The sequence below is a fragment of the Triplophysa dalaica genome, chromosome 9 (genome assembly GCF_015846415.1).
Source record: "Triplophysa dalaica isolate WHDGS20190420 chromosome 9, ASM1584641v1, whole genome shotgun sequence".
NCBI classification, from domain to species: Eukaryota; Metazoa; Chordata; class Actinopteri; order Cypriniformes; family Nemacheilidae; genus Triplophysa; species Triplophysa dalaica.
The window spans coordinates 14558343-14579366 of NC_079550.1; the positions used below are offsets into that span (position 1 = coordinate 14558343).

The following is a 21024-nucleotide window of genomic DNA, read 5'->3' on the forward strand; positions in this document are numbered from 1 at the left end:
GCAGCCGAAACGTGATGACGTCGCCTTGTAAATAGATTTATGTGCTGACACTACTCTTCATTTCCAGATTTCCTATTTTATTGGTGCTTCCTCTTGACAGTTTCCGTTCAGGTTAGTGAAATGATTTAAACATCATGATTCGAAAAGCGCCAAATGGTTGTCTTATGGGCTTCAGAGCCACGCTAAAATATAGACATCAAAAAGTTTACAAGATTATAAAAGTGATGAGTTGGCCAGCCTGTGAAATAATGATGTAATGCGTGTAATTGTAGCAACACATGTTTACAGTGATAATTAAATAAAACCTAAACCGTAGAACTGTTAATCTTTCACTTGAGAGAGTGACTTTTCCAATCTGGTCTCTGTGTCAGATGAGGGAGGAAGAGTCCAGAAAAATATTTTTTTATTGTCTTGCCATGCCGTGGGGAGATGGATTTTGCAGGTGCGCCTATTGGAAATTTTGTGAGATTTTACCCAGCTGTTAAATGGGTAATTGAGATTGTGGATATTCGTGTTTGAAGCACTGCGAGCTTGTCACTCCAAATGAAGGGTGTTGAATTTTTCAAACATGAACCTGTGAGCAAAGGTCGGTAAGGTTCATTATGTGAAGTTGCTATTACGGAGGTGGTTAAAATTAAATAAAAATATCTTTCTTTTAGTAGATGTGACTTTAAAATGGTGTTTTCGCAAGAAATAACTTGGTTTCTTCAACAATTTTTTTATTCTATTCTTTTTATGCTTTTGAAAACTATGCAAGAACTTTATTTGACCTTATCTCAATTAAACTTGATCTAGAAATATTAACTTGCCCTTTCCTAACAAAATTGTCGGAAATTTAGTGACGGAGACGAAACGGCACGTCAGAAAGTCACCGGAGAGGTCCTGATATCTGTGCTCAATATCACCTAAAAGTGTGCCGTGCCGAAACTCTGATATGATTTTATAACGATAATTGAAATTTACTGACGCTTTCAAATCGAACTCTCGATTTTCAGCGAGAGGAAATTCTATTATGTCGAACGTGTGCAGCGTCCATTAGAAGCAGGCCATTAGTTACAATGCAAAAAGCCCAACAATTGAAGTAGCCAATTTGATGATTCTTTTTTCAAGGCTATCATTGTCCCATGAATCAATCCGGGAGCATATCATTTGTGTCACATTGGCTCTAAAACGCTTTAAATTGGATTGATCTGACCCAGATTATATTGAAATCAATGAATAGTGGCTCTGAGACAAGTTTGAGAAGTTAAATGCCCCTATTAATCTCCGCGTCTGAATCCAGAGGGGTTTTTAGCTGGGCTGATAATCTCTTTTGTAGATAGTCATGTCTCTCTCACTGTGACATTAGGGATGCATGGCTGTGAAAGGTCAACGTCTGCAAATACAAATGCAGACTAATAGCTTTTACAGATTTTTGCTGTACTTTTACTGTAGAGGATTCAAATACACTGTCTGCCTCTGTTTGTTTTTAATAACACTTCAGTAGACCGTCCAGTGTTGGGTGTTGTCGCAGATGGCACGTATTCAAGTGTGCGGTGGCCGCTACATCTTACTGGATTTGGACATTTATGCACACGCTGTACTATAGCCCTGTCTAAACCTGAACACTCAATATCCCACAGGAAGATGCTCGGTTCTGAGCAGTATAAAGCGATCGCAGACCAACCACAGGTCAGTTTTGCCACGCAGCCCTACCTCTGTTGCTTTGCAGCATGAGCCGCCAAATGGCAGGACTTGTGGGAAGACACCATCAATCAGCGACGGATCTCAGACACTGAGCCGCAGCTGCAGGCTTGACCCCAGGCCTTTTACATGCGCTGCTGTGTGAAGACGGGACGTCCACCACACACAGCAAGCCTTCTGCTCCAAGACATTATCATGCAGCCTTAAAAACATTATGTGCAATCTGTCCATCCTGACCTCAAGCCACAGTACAGAGGAGAAGTGGCTCATATGGCAGCTGTCTGGGCACAATCTCAAAGAAGAGGCTGGATTGGAAATCGTCACGGTTTCGCTCCGAGATCACTCACTGTCTGTGAAAGTAATGACAAATTAAAACCGTTTCTGGCTCTTCATCACTCGGAATCAAAACGCTGAAGTATTGAAGGGTTTGACCCGCCACAGCTTTATTCATTTATGGTTTAAATACTTCCATGTCCTACAATTTGTGGTTCGATGTCTTGGCTTGTTTGTAAAAACTGATATGTGAATGTTTGAGGGGAAAAGTAGTTTCCTCAACACACTCCTCAACATGTTTTCTTCGGTGCTTGCATGCATTTGAATTAAGGATGAAAAAATGAAAAGGGACGATTTATGAAATTGACAAATTAGATTTTTAAGCAGTAAGTTTGAAAATGTATATTCACAATATGGAATGAAAATATGGAGTGTGCTGTTATTACTTTTATGGGAATATTGCTGCATAATAGACACAATAAAGTGATAGTTCATCCAAAACGGAAAATTACCTCATCATATCACGTCATTCATTCATTCATTCATCATCATTTACTTTATTCCGCAAAAGAAGATATTTTGAAGAATGTTGTTAACTGGCCCCCGTTCACTTGCATTAGTTTTGTGTCCATACATTAAAAGTAAATTGGTGCCAGCGCTGTTCAGTAACCAACTTTCTTCAAAATATCTTCTTTTGTGTTCTGTGGAAGGATGTCATACAGGTTTGATCATTTGATCATTTTCATTTTTGGGTGAACTATCACTTAAAAAAAAGAATGTAAACATTTTAATAATGAAATCACGTTAAATGCAGAATGACTTGGTACACTAAAGTTAATTGTTCAAAAGTTCAGTTGAAAGCTGTGTGCAAGGTGCCTTCTGTCATATCTGTCTTTGTAAGGAGTATTTAGCAATGTGGCTTTATTGACATCAGAATACAGGACCAGAAGCCATCTCATTTTATAATGACCCTTTTTGTCACCAGTCAGAAGACAATAGTGAAACCTTGCTTTTACCAGAGCTGTGCTGCATTAGAAGCACATTGAGAACTTTAACAGCACTATAATGTTGCACATGTTATTGCCAAATGCTAATCCATGATGCATGATAATATTCACTCCTTGTGAAGCGGCAGACAGTCGGTCGAATTAAGCGTCAGACACAGCGAAATCATTAGTGGTTGCTTCCAAAGCCAATTGTTTTGTCAATAAGGAACGGGCTATTGATCATCTTCATTTACACGGAGTGCTCGATCAGCTCAGAGCCGGTGTCAATAACCCTGTCTGTTCAGTTGTAACTTACTCTGTAGCTAGACCCATAACATCTTCCCTGTGTACTTGTTAGTACACCTCCGTATGTACACTAAGCCACGGCGCCCACTAGACATCTGACTTGTGGTGTTGCGATCCAGTTCGATCGGGTTGGGCAATGATGTTGTACATATAGAAAAATCCACAAGAGTGATCTCAAGTGGAAAGTGCCCTGCATAGCGTCTTACAGGAAGCTTTAGGTTAAGATGGTTAAGATGCTTGAGGAACACCTAACGAAGATTAATATCGTTTTCTTTCAACGGCACCACTTTCACTTAGCTCCCATATTCCTTTATAATCCTGCACAAATATCTCTGCGCCGTACTGATGAGGGATTCAATGCACCACCTGGAAAACAATAGATATGGATTGGATTAATACCCACATATCCTAAATGAACAAGTCACAGCTCCAACTGTCGTCCTTGATTTTGTGATGAACGTTCTCATTTAATATGGTTGTTTAGTCTAACAAATCACTGTTTTTAATGCGTTTTGCAGGACAAGTCCTCCTTATTGTTGTGTGGACCTTTATTCTCTGAGGACTGGAGAGATGGTGAAGTCGATACAGTTTAAAACGCCAATCTATGACATACATTGCAACAAAAGGTGTGTCTCATATTTTCCGTACTGTTATTTGATGTCTGTGCTCTTTGCTGTATAAACATCGATGCTTTTTCCTTTTTCATATTTTCCCATTAACTCGATCTCTATCTCTTTGGACGCAGGATCCTTGTCGTCAGTCTTCAAGAAAAGATCGCTGCGTTTGACAGCTGCACCTTCATGAAAAAGTTCTTTGTCACTAGTAAGTACTTCACGTTATAGATGTGTCTGCTGAACTTGACCCTTCTTGACCTTCTTTAGTCTCCGACGAACTTTACCTCTTTGATCTACAGCCTCGCAAAACGGGAAACCCAGTCTTGATTAATCCCCTTAACACACTGGTTTCATTAAAGCTGCAGAACCCCAAAGAAACCCCATCATATATCGATACGTGCTGTCACACCAACGCCGTGTCATTTCACATGGCTATTCAATATCAAAGCTCATCCGCAACTCCACGGGCTTGCTTGTTTATACAGACAGCCTATGTTTAACAATGTGTCAAATCAACACATTACAAGGAACGCTCTGTGTCGATGTGCCATCACGCTGTGCAAACGATAACAAACAAATGCGTTATGTTACACATGAAAAAAACGCCACTTCCTCTCCTCCAATTTCCTGTTTAGTGTACTAAATGTATGTACTTTGACCTATGACCTCAAAGCAAGAGTGAAAACAAAATGAGCTTTCATCATAAGTGTTGAGTATTTGTATATCCTGCTTGACATAAACGCTCCAGTCAGATTTGGAAGCGGTGCACGTTTCAGCAGGACCCCCGTTTTCCCTGTTCTCCTGTACACGATCATTCCTCACGGTTTCTGAGAGATTCATAAATACAAACAAGCCATGTCACCATGTGAAACCAGGCCCATGCTGCCCACTTAAGCAATCGTCTGTTGTAAATTGCCATTAGTGTTGTTTTAATGGCTCTCATTGTCTATCCGACTTCCCCGTCAACGTCTGCGCCACAGGAAACGGGCGCGGTCAATAACCCTTTACATCATTAATCGCTTCTCTAAAGCTTCCTCGACATTAAAAGACCAGGACTAGACCTATTTCTTCAAGTGACAGAGAGCAGGCATTGAAAAATACAAGCTGGGAAGTCCGTCTCCCCGGAGGCATTGTGCCAAGCATGAGTTCCGCCGGCCTGTTTGTTGTTTCTCATCACTTTCATGTTTCTTGAGGGTTTCGAGGGCAGCGTTGAGTGAGGTCTTCTCTTTCTAGCTGGAAGTAAGTGTGAGGTCGCGGAACAATGGTGAAAATCCCCCGGCCCTACACACAGGATGTGTTAAACATACGTTATCTCACTGCATTGGCTCCCTCAGCTTGGAAAGACACAAAAGGCTTTTGCATTGCTGCGTTTGCGGCTTACCTCAAGCCCCATTCACCCTCAGTTTCAGATCCTGACTGTACAACCTAAATTACCGTCTGCGTATATTTTATATTCACTCCGCGCTATAAATTGCTGTCAGCGCGCTTCACACTGTGATGTGCACTCGCGTAACCTTTCCATGTGTGGACAGAGAAAGAGTGATGTTTCAGAGCTTACTTAATAAGTGTATTATGTCCTTCTATTTTTTTGTGTAAATGGGTCTTACAAGTGAATTGACTGCATCATTATACTGTTCTCATTCTGTACTGATTTTATGGGTGTATTGCTCTCATGGGCCGGTATGTCTGGTAGGTAATAAGCCGAGGAGCCATCCTGTGTCACAAAATGCCATAACCCCTGCTTAGCCTCTGGTGTTATTGTTAACCCAAAGCACTAAAACGCTAGACTGTAAAAGAGCATCTATACCTTCCTAGGGAGGATGCAGAGGTGATGGATTACTTGTGAGCTGTTATTTAGTTTACCTCCACTTACTGTCTGTTCTCTTTTGTTTTGTAGGCTGCTATCCCTGTACCGGGCCGAACCTCAACCCTATAGCCTTGGGAGGACGGTGGTTGGCGTACGCAGAGAACAAGGTAGCACAAACACCCAGTTTTTTAAACGACACCAGATGCAGCCAAAACACGACTCGAGCGACCCAAATGATTTTCATTACATATTGCACAGATCGTCATTCAGGCAATCTATGTTAAATGCACAGGGAATAACAATGTAATGTGACATATTATTATTAAGTACTTTTTTAATTTGCCATCGTTCATGGTAATGGGTGCGGTCTGCCTGCCTCTGAGAGCCAAGTTGTTGCCTAATAATGGACATATGGGATGTTGTGCATCTGGGTAAGGGTAATGAGTTTCTGGCCAATGGCAAGCGAAGTGTTGAATAGGTCTGGGACTGAGACCCTAGAGAGCGTGCGTCGTAGAATGGGCTTGAAGGACTGTTTGTAGTCCTAATGGCATCCTCTTACTCACCGTGCCCGCCTGCAGACGTCCTGGCGCGGCCTGTGACAGTCCTCTGTGGGTTAATGAGTGCTTGGGAGTTGAAAGGTTCTGGATGATAATGTGACTCTGTTCTGTCTCTGTTTGTGTGTGTGTAGCTGATCCGGTGTCATCAGTCCCGTGGTGGGGCCTGTGGAGATAATGCCCAGTCCTACACTGCCACTGTCATCAGTGCTGCTAAAGTGAGTATCACTCCATAGACACACTCCGCAATACTGGTTACAGTCACCTCACAACCACACTTTATGAGCAGGATTTTTATTCAGAAATCATTAGTAATAAAGGTTGCAGTATAAAATAATAATCAACTTTAAAAATAAACACCATGGATTGGGATGCTTTATATTTTTTAAGCTTGATTACCTAACCTGTTGTTTCTCAATTGGGGCACCAAAAGGAGAAACCAATATGAACTTTACAGATTAAATATTTATTTTATTTTACAGATTTTTTTTTTTTTAATATTTATTTTATTAGTATTATTTGTTTAAATATTAGATTTTTTTGTTTAAATATATATATTTTTCAATTACATTATTTATGTAACTAATTCTTATTATTACTATTATTATATTTTTAATTACTTTAGCAATTTTTGATATATCAGTGAAGAATAATAAGAAGCGTGATGAGATCAGGGATTGAATTGGGTCCCTCACATATCCACGAAGCACAGTTATTACCAAGCATAATAGATAATATCTATAATAAATTAGCATTATTTTAGATGAAAATATTTTTGGTCAGTTTTTGACCACTTATTTGATAAAATATTTGACAATATTTTTGTTTGGCAAGTGTTCTTCTTGAGCCCTGACTTAATATTATGTATTTCTGCAAAAAGTCTTAAATGATCTTGATTGATCATAATTTGTTTGAAGATACTGCTTATATTACAAACTTTCAGATATTTGGTTATATGCAATAAAATGAATAGATGTTTGCTTGAATTATGTTTCCAACGGCTTTTTGTTACCCTTTTGTAACACACTGGCACACAAAGACACAGTCTTTTGTACTCACTTTGTCCTACACATGCTTTGTCCCCACTTGCGGCAAGATTTTCGCACAAACGATTTCACGCATGTCTTGCTGACAGTCTTCACATTCATATGAACATTATTACTTTTGTTTTATAAAGATTAAAGCCAGACATTCTTCGGTAAGATCTGACATTTATAACTGTGCGCGGTTTGCATGTTGGTCCAAGAATGGCACTGGCGTAGCATCCCCACCGAGTGTAAAAATCGTTCAACATGGCGATGAAATGATCCATTCATTTTAGCATCTTGTTCGTGCATTTGTAAAGCACTGAATACAATATTTAAAAAGAATGTTTGTTTTTGTTCCACCAATTATTGGTCTAGTAATCCATACATTTCGCGAGTTGACTTTTCACATGAATGTATAGAAAACATGTTTTAAAGAACCTTACTTAGCAACATTGATGTAAAATGCTCCAAAGTTTATTAGATAGCGCAAGAACACAGACCGACCATACACCATCCCTCTGTTAAGATGCATGATTTTGGATCTCATGGTAGCCAACTTATGTAATTGCATTTTGCGCATTTGCTTGTGTACATTCCGTCATGCTTTCTTTCCCGTTGGCGCTAAATGAAGCTCATAATCCGAACCGCGCTCCCCGTATCAGCTTCAGAGTACCAGAGAGGTCTCAGGGTAGGGATTCTAAGACCCACTAGAGTTCATTTAGTGGTGCCAGAACCTCAGTGCTTAACCTTTCATATGGTTCCAGTCTCCTCTCTCGCTTGCTTAATTGATTTATTAGCCCCACATCTGTATTCCCTGGCCGCCGGCCTGATCACCGGCTAACAAGCGCTAACGGCTTACGTGAGAGAAGTGCCATTAGCCTTAATGGCGGTATACATCAAAAGGAGCACAGCAAAGGTTAGCGGGGAGCAAAACAAGGTTAAAAAAGCCTCGATACGCAGACAGGCCGTCTGCAGACGGGACTGTGATTTATAACCATCTCCTCCGCTCTGACACACGGTCCCTGTGCTGAGTGGCTCTGAGTGCGGCCGTCTGGGCGCTGGAGGGAGGGGGGCATCTCCCATCAATCCGGTAACCCAATCACAAAAAAGGGGGAGGGAGGCTTTTGGAAAATTGAATTCTTGCATGGCACCGATTGTGTAAATGAGCGGGATGCGACCAAAAAAAGAGACGTCGCAGGGTCGGCTGCGAGTCTGCTTAGGTGCCCCAGGGCTCTGTTTCCAAACCTGTGCAGTTGTGAACTATGTTTGAGGTAAGTAGATAGCACAGCTTAAGCGGGGCCTCCTCGGGTTCTCACTTAATGGAGTGAGCGGCGTGTGTGCGGGTAAGTGTTTGTATGCGTTTAGGAGTGTGTGTACGCTCGTCTGTCTGCCAAGACCCCGGAGAGCTTAATCAGGCATTCAGGCCGAGCGGCAGCATCAATACCTCGTGGCGCCTGTGTTTGTTGGACCCTTTGGAGAATGCTCTGACAAGCCCACTAACTGACTGTGTGTAAATTGCCTTGCCCCATCAATTATTAAGAGAAGCGTTTGCCTCCTAATTGATCAACACTAATGTGTTTTCTAATCACTGCAGTTAGAGTTTTTAGTGCTAATCCAAACAGTCCCCATTGATCAGGGGAGGCGCGGGGAGGGGGCGGCCGGTTGGTGGCAGACACTGTACCGACCGAGTCTGATTCCAGACTCCTCATGTGCCAAGTCTCGGGCTTCTCATCACAGTTCATATCGCTGAGTAAACATGGACATGGACGCTCAAACATTTTATATTAGGATGCGTGTCTTTCACACACCTGTTTGTTGACGTTGCCTCATGTGACATCAAAATCAAACATGTTTTTCCTCTAACTGCTCAACAAAATCTCTGGATGTGGGAACCTTTGTGTGCGGTATCGATTGCAGTGTTGCAATAACACTTGGGATTGGTTCGATTTGGTTGGCACAAATGGTTTTTTACTGCTAATTGAACTTTTACCCATAAACGCAACATTTGCTGTTAACGTTTATGTATATAGACACATAAATGTTTAACAAAAAAATAAATAAACAAAGAACAACAGCCAAAACAAAGAGAAAATGCACAAATGTTTTATTAATTCATGTGTTTTATAAATATAAATAAGGGCTGTCAAATGAATCGTGATTAATCCATTCCAAAATAAATGTTTGTGTTTATATAATATTTATGTGTGTGTTGTGCATATTTATATATAAATACGCAAACTAACATGCAAATATTTAGGACATTTGTATCATATATATACACATTTATTTCTTTAAATAATTCATATTTATGTAAATATTTGGTGTATATTCATGCATGTCTGTGCATTTATAAATACATATAAATATACACGCCACACACACATATATTATATGAACACAAACATTTATTTTAGAATCAATTAATTGCGATTAATTAACATAAATCGTTATATTTTAAACCTATTTAAGTTCTTTGTATTGTGATGCACTTTTCTCCCCCTTGCTGAAATTTGAAAAATATAATTCTTCATTACTGTAATACAATAGTAAATTGATTTATTTATTTATATTAAAACAACCATTATTTAAGTTGAATAAATCACACATTCTCATTTTCTGTAATGCAATATTAGATTTACCAAAAAACGAATTATAACATTCATAAATAATTAAAATGAAAGCTTTTTTGTTGTGAATTTCTCTCATTTGTTTCTCTTGCTTTCCGTCAGACATTGAAGACAGGCCTGACCATGGTGGGCAAGGTCGTGACTCAGCTCGCTGGTACTCTGCCTTCTGGGGTGCCCGAGGAGGAGGGCACGACCCACAGCGGCACCCGTCGTAGCCCTCACCAACCTGGTGTGATCACCATTATTGACACGCACACTGTGGGAGAAGGACAGGTATGAAACACTCATTATACATCATAATACACTTCAGATCAGGGCTTCAGATAACATAATGATCGTGAATGATCGAACACAAAACCTATAGCAGAAACCTCTTGCTCTGTTTACATTACACGCTTCTCACGTTTGACCTTCATCCGAAGAGTCCAGATTCATTCCCCTTCTCCTCCGAGATGAATAATCCAGTAATCCCATTTATAACTCATTCAGTATTAGAGCTTCTCATAGCCCAGAGTGTTTTGTCATCACCTTGTCATAAGAGCACATGCTCCACCATTTACTCACAGACTCCGTGCCAGGCCACAGTCTCCTGATCTCATGATTTAGACACTTCCTGTGGCTGTTTCCCTGTTGGCTGGCACAACTGTAGCCTTCTAGCACGAGATCACAGGGAGGTCATTGGAAGAGCACTGAGGCCTGAATATGTGTAAAATGTGTTTTTTTAAGATCTGCTGTTAGGGCCGAGCTGAAAACCTTTTTTAGGCATATGATCGCTTTAATAGAGCATTATGTTTAAAGGCCAGCTTTATTATTTGTAGTTCTCCCGTTCAAGGATTTTTACTTGGAGAGAGGTTAAGTTGGAACAGGTTTCGCTATCCTTTTTTCCAGTATTGACGCTGACCCATGTAAATGGATCCTCACATTTTACGGGCTGTTAAAGTTTGATGCTTAAACCCTCTGTTCCCCAACGGGTCTACCATGAGCTAACCCGCATGATACACACATTCAGAGGTGTGCCTCTCCTGCTCTATTTTATTTTAAAATGCCCTGAGTTTCCTGCGTTCATACCTCCCATTTCCAAAAGCTTGTCGCACCAGAGCAAACCTCACAGGAAACTCCGCTCTTCCCAAAGCAGACTCTGTCTTATTTGTAGCCCTTACACAAAATAACTTCATCAAATTTACTGTCAACGCTATTTTCTCCAGCAACGGTCTCTGGTGTTTTATTTTATTTCCCATCTCCCCCCTCTCACATTGTCAGGGGACACGCCCCTACCCCTCATCATCTTCCACCTCACACAGCTATTTGTTTCTCGTAAAAAAATTCATTTGCACTTTGGAGCTATGCACGCACGAGTACTTTTCCAAAGCGATACTATATTCCCCTACAGAACAACATTGTCTGTTTTTGCCCCCAATAAAAGCGATCTGGTTTGTGTCACGGATGCATTTTTTGCAGTCTGAAATACGTGTCTGGGTTTCAGAGCGAGGCTGTTTTCTGTTTGGACTGGATCCTATTAAAAAGCTGCCTTGCTCCTTAATGCAACACTCTGCTAGATTTATCACTCTTCTCTCCGGCTGTCTCATGTCTGGGCTTAGTTATAATCTCTTTCATGAGCACATCTAACAGAGAGAAACTGACCAGAGAATAGCCCCTTGTGGAGCATTGCTCTTCACTTTCATTCACTCTTTATCTGGTTTTTCTTTCTTTGTGTAAAAAATGATACAATGTAGAATAAAGTTTTAAAGGAGTAGTTCACTTGAAAATCCGACCCCATTCACTTTCCGTAGTCATTTTTTCAAAGGGGGCTAATTTTTGAAGTGAACTACTCATTTAACAAATACACGGTAATGATACATAAAGGGTAGATTTACATATTCATGTAGACACTTTTAGCTTTTAACAGACAAGATAGAGTTTCCTCATGGTGTGTGTGTGTTTTACCTCCTTTCTCATCCTGTCTGATGATGAGCTGTTGCATTATGGAGTTTGGCATAACATGCACATTGAGCAAATTGGAAATGTGAATTTGTTTTGATTTCTTTGAAGCAATGTTCCTAAAACACACATATTTGCAGACATTATTTAAAGACTGAATTGTACTGAAAACCAAAATCAATGTATTTTACGGACCATGAGCGATTTAATGCTAAAATCATCTGTGGTAGATTAAAGTAGATGCAAGGATAGTTGTTAAGCACCCGCAAGTGGCAAAATGTTTAGGGGTGAACGGCACACTGGAGGTGGAATGGATGACGATCATAAAAAATGTTTAAAATGGAAAACGTTTCGTCCCATTTTTGGTCAATACAGTGGAACACGACTTGGAGCAGGCGTTGTTTAAACAAAACGCCAAAACACATCTGCGTTACTGTGATTACATCGTGTGTAACTGTGAAGATCAGATTGCCCAGGCCGTAGTTATGCCAATGACCAGCTATGTGTTTTAAACACTGAGACTTGAGGTAAACAAGAAGTCAGCCTTTATTTGTGCAGATCCGTCAAGTTGCTATAATCGTAATGTGTGTTTTTTATGTTTTAGGTTCTGGTTAGCGAGGATTCTGATGGAGAGGGAGTGATTGCACATTTTCCAGCACATGATAAGCCGATATCCTGCATGGCGTTTAATCCAAGCGGTAAGTGAACACCTAACAGCGACGCCTCAGTGAGTCCTACCAAAGCACAAAACTCCAGACACTTGGGCGGCAGACATTTCCATGCTGTGTAACACTGTTGTAATGGTTGTTAAAGGGGACATACAGTACGGGAGAGTCTTAAGGGATAGTTTACCCCAAAATGACAATTCTGTCATCATTTATTCACCCTCAAGTTGTTATAAACCTGTATACATTTCTTTGTTCTGCTTGACGCAAAGAAAGATATAATTTTTTTTTTTAGCAATTTTTACCTCTGGGACAACATTGACTACAATAGTAGGGAGAATTAAAATGGTGACCTCATCATCTTTCCCAAGAGTCACTGTCTGCTCACTTGAGAAGAAGTCTGTTTTATCTGCTGGTGAACCTGCCCCGGAGCAGACTCCGTTGTCATTTTAACTCTCAGTCGTCTGTTCTTCTTTTTCATCTGGTCTCACGTTAACACATAGGGACTCTTCTGAGCTCATTGATCTTGTTCGTGTCTCTCTCCCCTGAAGTGTTTTGGAGATTCACAAAGCTCTCAAAATACCTAGAGGACTGAACAGGTACGGTTTCAACCCACAAATAGGAGACGTTCTCACTCTTTTCAGAAGGTGTGGAATAGATTCATAAATCATAAATTGAACATTTAGTCAGCAATGTCACAACATTCTTTAGTTATATTCGGGGATGTTATACATCACCTGCGAGTAAAGTGACATTGAAATATGTGTTCTGAGTTTGTCACACAACAGAAAAGTGTGTTTTACCACCCAGCCAAATTTGAACATGGAAAAAACATCCAAGTTAAATAAAATAAGTTGTTTCACAAACAAGCAGGACTTTCTGCTCACAAACGCTGTGGACGTGTCTGCTGTTGGTGCTGAAGCCACGCCCACTCTAATCGATCAACCTGAGTCCCCAGCCCAGTAGGCTGTATGTGAATTATGTGAATACGTTTTATGGGAGGATTTGAATACACACACGCGCGATTTTCATCCATAGATAATTCACAAGCAGGTTAAAAGCTATACGTATTTGCGCGTTGTGGTAACAAATAGCAGCCGGCAATGTTCACAGATAGCATTTATGCACGGAGGCAGCTTAGAGAGACAGGCTTCATGGCAGCGGAAGTCTATTTGAATTATAAACAGAGAGCGTCTTTGTTATGACCAATCAGATATCTAAAATAAACAATACTAATTTCTCTCTAGAAATGCAATCAAAAGTAATCGAAAGTGAAAGTTAAACCTACATTTATACAAAACTATGCTCCAACCGGGGTTTCGGCCACCATTAAAAATTTTTGAGCTTGACCCTTCTCGTCCAATCAAGTTCCTCGCATGTTGTTATGGAAACGACAGGTCTACACTCCGTCATTGGTTAGCTGTGAAAAGGTTCTTGACATGGACTTTTTTCTGAAAAGTTAAACTTTTTTCCAATCTCAAAAGACGCTTTGTGTTGCAGGAAAAGACGCTGGCTGCAGGCGTTTTAAAAAAGCGATCCGGCCTTTTTTTGGAAAAACGGTTTACTCCATAGGATAATAATTTAAAACAGACGCTAGCAGCTTCTATAAAGAAGAAGTCAAGTGTGAACACAGACAGCTCTGTCTATTTGTAGTGGTTCAATCTTGATGTGATAAGGTAGATGCTGTGATTGCTGATAGCGGGTGGATTATCTGCTGGTGCTCGTCTCAAAATTTGTTATTTTAACATCATTCACTGAACCACTTTACAGTAACGAGCAGTAATCCTCCGTCCATTGGCGTCTGCGTTACCATTTGCTTATTTGGCGTGAGATTTGTTTAGTGATTTGTTTCGCTCTAATGATAGGGGAGGGGCTATGCATGCTCGAACAATCCATTGCGTCATCAATCCCCCGCTTTAGCACTGCCCCAAAAAATCCTGAACATACAATCTGAGAAAAACGGTTTAAATCCACAATTCAGTACTACATACTTCTCAGTCTTGTGTTTCAGCAATACATTTAATACTATAATGTGTTTAGAAACAATTCTCAGAATTCTCTTTACCCGGACTTTAAGCAACAGTGCCTCTTGCATTAGTGAGTACTAAGATACTGCATTGACCATTGGATTTCATGGAAGATGAAAAACCAAGACTGGATTCCTCCTTAACCTGACCTTGAACGAACGTCCGTGCCCATTTTGACGAGACCGTTATCTGATCACTTTTCAATTTTAAATGTAGTCATGTTTGTTTCTCCGGATATGCAGTACGGTCACAATGGCTCATTGTGAGGCGTTTGTCACAGGTCCTCATAATAAGAACGTGCTGAAAGCTACTGATAGCCATGGCACATGTCTTTCAGTTACTTGTCCTTTTAAATGTACAGTACATTATGGCAGACCACATTGAAGATGAACCAGGAAAATACATTTTTCTTTAGTTTCCTGGTTCTCAACTCATTTACAGTTAGTCATGTAGCAGACGCTTTTATCCAAACTGACAAATGAGGTAAACAATGGAAGCTATTGGGACAACATAAGGACAACACAAAGCATAAGTGCAATAAAACTGGTCTCATATAGCCAACCACAGTATACAAGCTACGTTTTTGTTTAAGGATAGAAAGAGTAGAAAAGTGATAGAAGTCAGAACTAATCGGTAAGGTGCTGACGGAAGAGATGTGTTTTCAGCCGAATCTTAAAGATGGTTTCAGAATCTGCTGATCTTGTAGCAGCGGGCAGGTCATTCCACAAATGTTGAACAGATCCAGAGAAGGTACGTGAGAGTTGCCAACACAAGACGTCGTTCATTTGCATTCGTAGGGATCTGGAGGGTACATAAGTCTGTATTTGCAAGTGAACATATGGGGGTACCAAACCAGTGGTGGTCTTGTAGGCCAAGAGCAGAGCTTTGAATTGGATGCGAGCGACTATAGGGAGCCAATGTTACTTAATGAAGAGAGGAGTGACGTGTGCTCAACTTCAATCTGTGAGCTTTAAATACTGGACTTGTTAGTCCTTTTAGTTTTATATTCGTTTTTCAGGATTACTGAACAAGGTTTGGTGTTGTAAAGCACCTGTATTGAACCTGCAAGTGAGTCAAATCTGGAGAATCAGACAACAATAGTCTTGGCTTTGGACGGAACATGTTTGTCTCTAGGTGGCGCTATTGGTTAACCTTCAGACCTCAGAGCAGCAAGCAACCTTTGGCCCAAGAGCATGTGTGAGGCAGACCTGTAGTTTGAATGTGAAGTCAATGTGTGTTTACCACTGTCACCTGCATTGGGGCCGTATTTTTTGATAGAAAACTGCAGTGGAATGAAAAACATGGCAAACACACTTTCAACAATCAAGGTCTAACACTAAAAGAGATCAGGGACATTAGTTAAATAAATATTGGTGCAAATCTCTGTGTGTTTTTCTTAGATCTTACCGAGTTGAAGGTCTGAATAGAAACTGATAGCAAATACATGTCCTATCGATCTAAATTGCTGCTGAGTGTCACTAGCGAATCACATGATCACAATACGGATGGCCCAGTTTCAGTGTGATGGGACTGTCACTCACCCTAACAGACCAGTGCTGAATCCTGCATTGTGAAGTCTTAGAATGGAAACTTTAAAACAAATCACCATTTTAGATAACAGCAGGGTGCTGTATACTTCAAACAATTTAACAGTACACCTGTCAACTTCAAAATAATGGGATGTGTCTGTTATCACCTCATTTTCTCAGGCATGAATCTAGAGATTTTAAAGTGATAGTTCACCTAAAAATGAAAATTCTTACATCACTTACTCACCCTTCTGTCATTTCTAACCTGTATGACTTTCTTTCTTACGTAGAACACACAAGAAGATCGTTTAAAAAATGTTGTTGACCAAACAGCGATGGCAGCCATTCACTCACATTTGTTTTGTGTCCACACAATGGAAGTCAACGGGTGCCACCGCTGCTCGGTTATCAACATTCTTCAAAATATCTTCTTTTGTGTTCTGCAAAAAGTAAAATTCTTGTTTTGAGTTACTGTATTAAATAGTTTGGCACCAAATAGGCTGGAGAAAATCTCCTTGGTCCTTGGCTCCTTGATACAGAAAACTGGTTAAGCGTTCCCTCAAGAATTTACATCTTTGTTATTTACATTCCTGAAATCATTACACACATTATCAAAAACAGGTCTCTTAGATTTGCAAGAAATGCCATATAAGCACTCTCAGGGAATGTACGCAGCTTGATTTTAACTAGGGGCACATTTAACCTCTGTTACTCGGCTGTACTTGTCCTAAATGAACTTTTAAAGCCACAGGAGAAAGTTTCGCACCAGCCTCGGGCAACCACAGAATGTTCATGGAGGGAAAAGGCTGAAATGACTATGTGGCGACGGGACATTGACTGAAACGTACGGAACACCACCAAAAGACGAAAAGCAGTTATGTAAGAAATCCAACCCAACAGTGTGTTTTGGACAAACAACAGAAAGTGAGGGTAGAAAATGGTGGCCCGTCTGCGTCCCGGCGCTTCTGCTGTGGTGTTGGAGGTTCTATTCATAGATGTGTAATGAAAGGATGTTGCTTCGAGCGGCGGTGCTCTGGACTCACTGTAACCAGAGTGTCCGATAATCACTCCTTGTTCTTTTTTTGAAGTAAAAAGTCGATAGTCGAGTGAGAAATTGGTGTAAGGAACCGTCACATGTAGCTTGAGGGTGGAAAGATCTCACAGCCGTTGAGACTCACTGTAATTGAACTGATAAGCATCAATGAAGCCGCTCTCGCGAGACAGCTTGGTTTAGCGCTGTTCATTTTTTGGCTTGTAGACCCACTAAGGGGGTTATGATCTGAAGTTTGTCTGTTGCTGATGATTTCTTGACCAAAGCTAAACTTACAGTGGGGTCCGCAAATCTGTTTCCAATTTTAAGGAACAGTGTAATAACAATGTAATGAGCAATTGTTCTAGGTCACTCATCGAAACTAAGTATATGTAGATATGGTCATATTTTTTCCCTTTTTTAAAGCACTCGAGGTGCTCTTTGGAACATTATCATGTTATGCAGGGATAACATACATCATCTGTGCATTCCAGCTCATTTGTCTGCTGTCTTAAAAGGACATACCAGTGAAATAATCTAACTTATCACTTATAATGTTGACAATGTCAATTGTAATGAAAAATAATGACAAATATAATCAAAAAAAATGTTGTCCCCCACTGTACATTTAACTTGAACATCCTATTGTTTCCCTTTGTCTTTATATTTTTTCTTCATTGAAACAATCTTCACTCAGAGGTAGCAGTTTAAATGTCCAGTGCGTAGTTTTTGAAGGATCTATTGGCAGAAATGCAATAGAATATACACATAACTATGTCTTCAGAGGTGTATAAAGACCTAACATAATTCAGCGCTATGTTATAATGACCTTAGAATGAGCTCTTTCTATCAACATACACCCAGGGTCCCCTTACATGGAATTCACCATGTTTTTTCTACGTTAGCCCTAAACAAACAAACCGCTCTTTTTGTAAATGCATGATCTCCAAAGAAGCAAACACTTGAAGACATCTTAGTCCTGTGTGAGCCACCGTAGTGCTTCAAACGGGAGGTGGGAGGGGTGGACTGAGCCGTTGGTTGCAATTCACAACCTCGCCCTAGATGCTGCTAAATTTCACTCACTGAACCTTTAAGAATGGATCTGAGCTCCTCTGATGCTTTGAAATGCTTGTTGGTGGGGTTTAATAGATGTTGATGTTTTGTGGGGTTCAAAGGTGTCAAGATTCACACTCTGTGTGTTTTAATGGAGCTGTGACAGTATATCAGATTTCTTTTGTTCCGTGTCCAAGCACAGAGGGACAGTCAGGAGGGGATTAAAGACCCAGCCTGCGATGTAACACTTTAATGCACATTGCAAGCAAAGAGCGGGCATTAGTGGAATATGCCTGGAGCATGAGCTCTACTTTATAATGGCATTATAAAAGCTGGTGATGTGCGTATTTATTTTTGTAATGTTCCTTTTCCCACTTAAGCTTCGGCATACTTTTTTCCAGATATCGAAATATTGCACAATAGCTGTTAAAATCCCAGCTCATATAAATTATCCGGCCAACCTCCCACCCCCTTCTTTTGTGTTGTTATTTTTTCAGAAGATGTATACTGATTTGTCTATTTTTTATCTGCATGCAGTCATGTGTTGAAACATACATTTTGGGGTTTTTACTTTTTTAAGAGTCAATATTTTACAGGAGATACAGAATATACAAAATATTCAGTTCTAGACATATCAACATAGGCATTTTAGTACAACAATAACATTGTCTGCCGCTGGCTGCGTTTTTAATGATGTTTCCAAAAGGTGATAAAAGCAGTGTCATGGGAAGTCCGTCTCTCAGTTTGTAGCTGTAAAATTCTGGTCAGATGCTTTTTTTCGGATGCTTTGGTTTCAATGGAAACATCCTCTCAAATCCCCCCTTCATTCCTCTTTGCAGATTCCTGGTCCGAGGCTCCTTCTCTGGGTCACCACCAGTGTCTAGTTTGTTTTTGTAGGAAGGATTGCCTGTGTGGACCACATTTTTGCTGACAGCTTTATGCTTTTAAACTTTTCAACGCTTGTGTTAGTTTACCGAGCCAGTCGGTTTTAGCCTTAAAAGTTCCCCCAGATTTGCAAAAAGGATCCAGGGCTTCTTTCCCAAACACCTTGGGTGTGATGAATCGTGCATTGTCCTGAGAAACTCTTAAGCTTGTTTGACAAATGAACCGCATTTACTTAAGCACAGCATAAATAATTGTGAAACTTGGTTTGATATGGTGAGTGTTTCATAGGATTAATTAGCCAGCGAAAGCCTTTAAAATGAAAGAGAGCAGAGAAAGGAACAGGAATTATAAGAAAGGATTAACTTCTTGCTTCCTACAGTCTGTATCTTATCTAGAGATTGCGATTTAACTAATTTGTCTGGTGCTTTTACATAAAGCACATCTGCTTTAGGCTGACCGAGCTTTAAAAAGAGACGTATTTTCCACATCTGAGTGTGAAACAGGTTTCACTGTACTTTTAGGCATCATCTAAATTAACAAAGGCGGTTTGTTTCTAAAAAATTGAGAGAGATCTGAGAGACCGGACTAATCTCAGAAGTTTATTCCACCTACATTTTTATATTTTAACAATTGGTTTGGTGTTTACTTGTGAGTGTTCGCTGTGCTGCTATTGTGTTTTTATGTGGTTGCAGTGTTTTTTCATTCCTTGAGATGAAATTGTCACTTAAAAATCACTAACTCAGGTTTGAGAGCTTTATTTCTTAGACGTAGTGTTCGAAGAAATGCTCTTAGGATTTTCGAAGAATTCTCCCAAGTATTATTAATTGTTTTATAAGTTTCCTGCTTCTTCATTTGTTTATTGCATACATTGGTTAATTTGTTACGGTTTTCAGCTTATTTCACACATTTGACTATATTTAACTCTTTCCACAGATTCATTCTACTCTCAGCATTAGATATGTGTGTGGGTACCGCGTGGGCCTAGTAATAGCGTGCTGTTCCATCCTTATTGTATGGACGTGACCTCGTGGTCACCTTGGTTACACCGATTCCATAGAAGCCGAATTTCGTTGAAGTGTTGTATTAAAGCAATGATTGCCTCCTGCCGAGAAAAGGCCTTTATGATCTATTAATATTCAAGCGCTTACAGGTGGTTTGGCTGTAAAGCAAATACATAAACATTCTCCTTCGTTAGGCTTGAATGCGGATCAAATGAAGCGTGGGCACCTTTTCCTCCTCCCACTTTTTTATTTTTCCCCTCCCGTCCTCGAAGCTCTCAATTGAATTGTGGATGTGGTTTTGTAGCTAAGAGCGTTGAGTGCCACTCCAAGCCAGCATGGCCACAGGAGCAGTCTGCCATGTTTAAAGAGCATATCCTCTGTACCGTCGTGCCTAGATAAACAGCGTCCGTGGCCGCAAGACGCTGCGAGACGTGCTCGTAACTAAGCCCCTTCTGGAATCCGCAGCAGTCATCCCTGCAACCCAGAGAAATGGAAGCCGCCATTACTTCTCGCCTGGCTCACCGTTCCAGGCCTCGGTACGCCGCCCGCCCCATCCTAAGCTCCACGCACACACGCACAAAAGCAGCCTCCAGGTTGGGATCAAACAGCCCAGCTTTTAGAAGTTCCCACTTAGTCTGTAAAAGATTAACAAGTTATTGACTGCATGTTGACCCATGCAGGTCTCCTCCTCTGCTTAGTACTGTTATCTGATGGTTGGAGTGAGGGTGGCCTCTGGACTAAGTGAGTGTTGCTTGCTCCGGGCTTGAGTGGGTGGCTTTGATGTGAGATGTGCAACCTTCTGTGTGTGTGTGTGTGTGTGTATGTATGCGTGTGTTCCACAGCTTTTTATAAACACCTCCGTAATGGCCGCATGACGAGAGAGGCCGTCCAGCAAAAACACGCGCAAGCATTCGATCGAGGGTCGTGCATTTACGACTGACGCAGGCAGCCGCAAGGACAAAGCGCAGTGATTGAAATGTTTATTTGTTCCTTCTTTCACGTTAAATTGTGTAAAGTT

General features: G+C 40.6%; 1 protein-coding gene and 1 long non-coding RNA gene across 4 annotated transcripts in view; one reads left to right on the forward strand and one right to left on the reverse strand.

Annotated features, from left to right (window-relative positions):
- bcas3 (BCAS3 microtubule associated cell migration factor) overlaps window positions 1-21024 on the forward strand; it is a 196549-nt gene that overhangs the window by 19485 nt on the left and 156040 nt on the right. For all 3 annotated transcript variants that reach the window (XM_056757181.1, XM_056757183.1, XM_056757184.1), the window contains exons 8-13: window positions 3767-3874; window positions 3994-4070; window positions 5760-5836; window positions 6358-6441; window positions 9981-10151; window positions 12421-12514. In XM_056757181.1, coding sequence (XP_056613159.1) covers window positions 3767-3874; window positions 3994-4070; window positions 5760-5836; window positions 6358-6441; window positions 9981-10151; window positions 12421-12514 — 611 coding nt within the window. The remainder of the gene's footprint in view (window positions 1-3766; window positions 3875-3993; window positions 4071-5759; window positions 5837-6357; window positions 6442-9980; window positions 10152-12420; window positions 12515-21024) is intronic.
- On the reverse strand, window positions 18673-20800 carry LOC130428893 (uncharacterized). Its single transcript, XR_008907510.1, has 2 exons — window positions 20233-20800; window positions 18673-20107 (listed from the first exon to the last, which is right to left on the reverse strand). It is a non-coding gene; the product is annotated as an uncharacterized LOC130428893 (long non-coding RNA).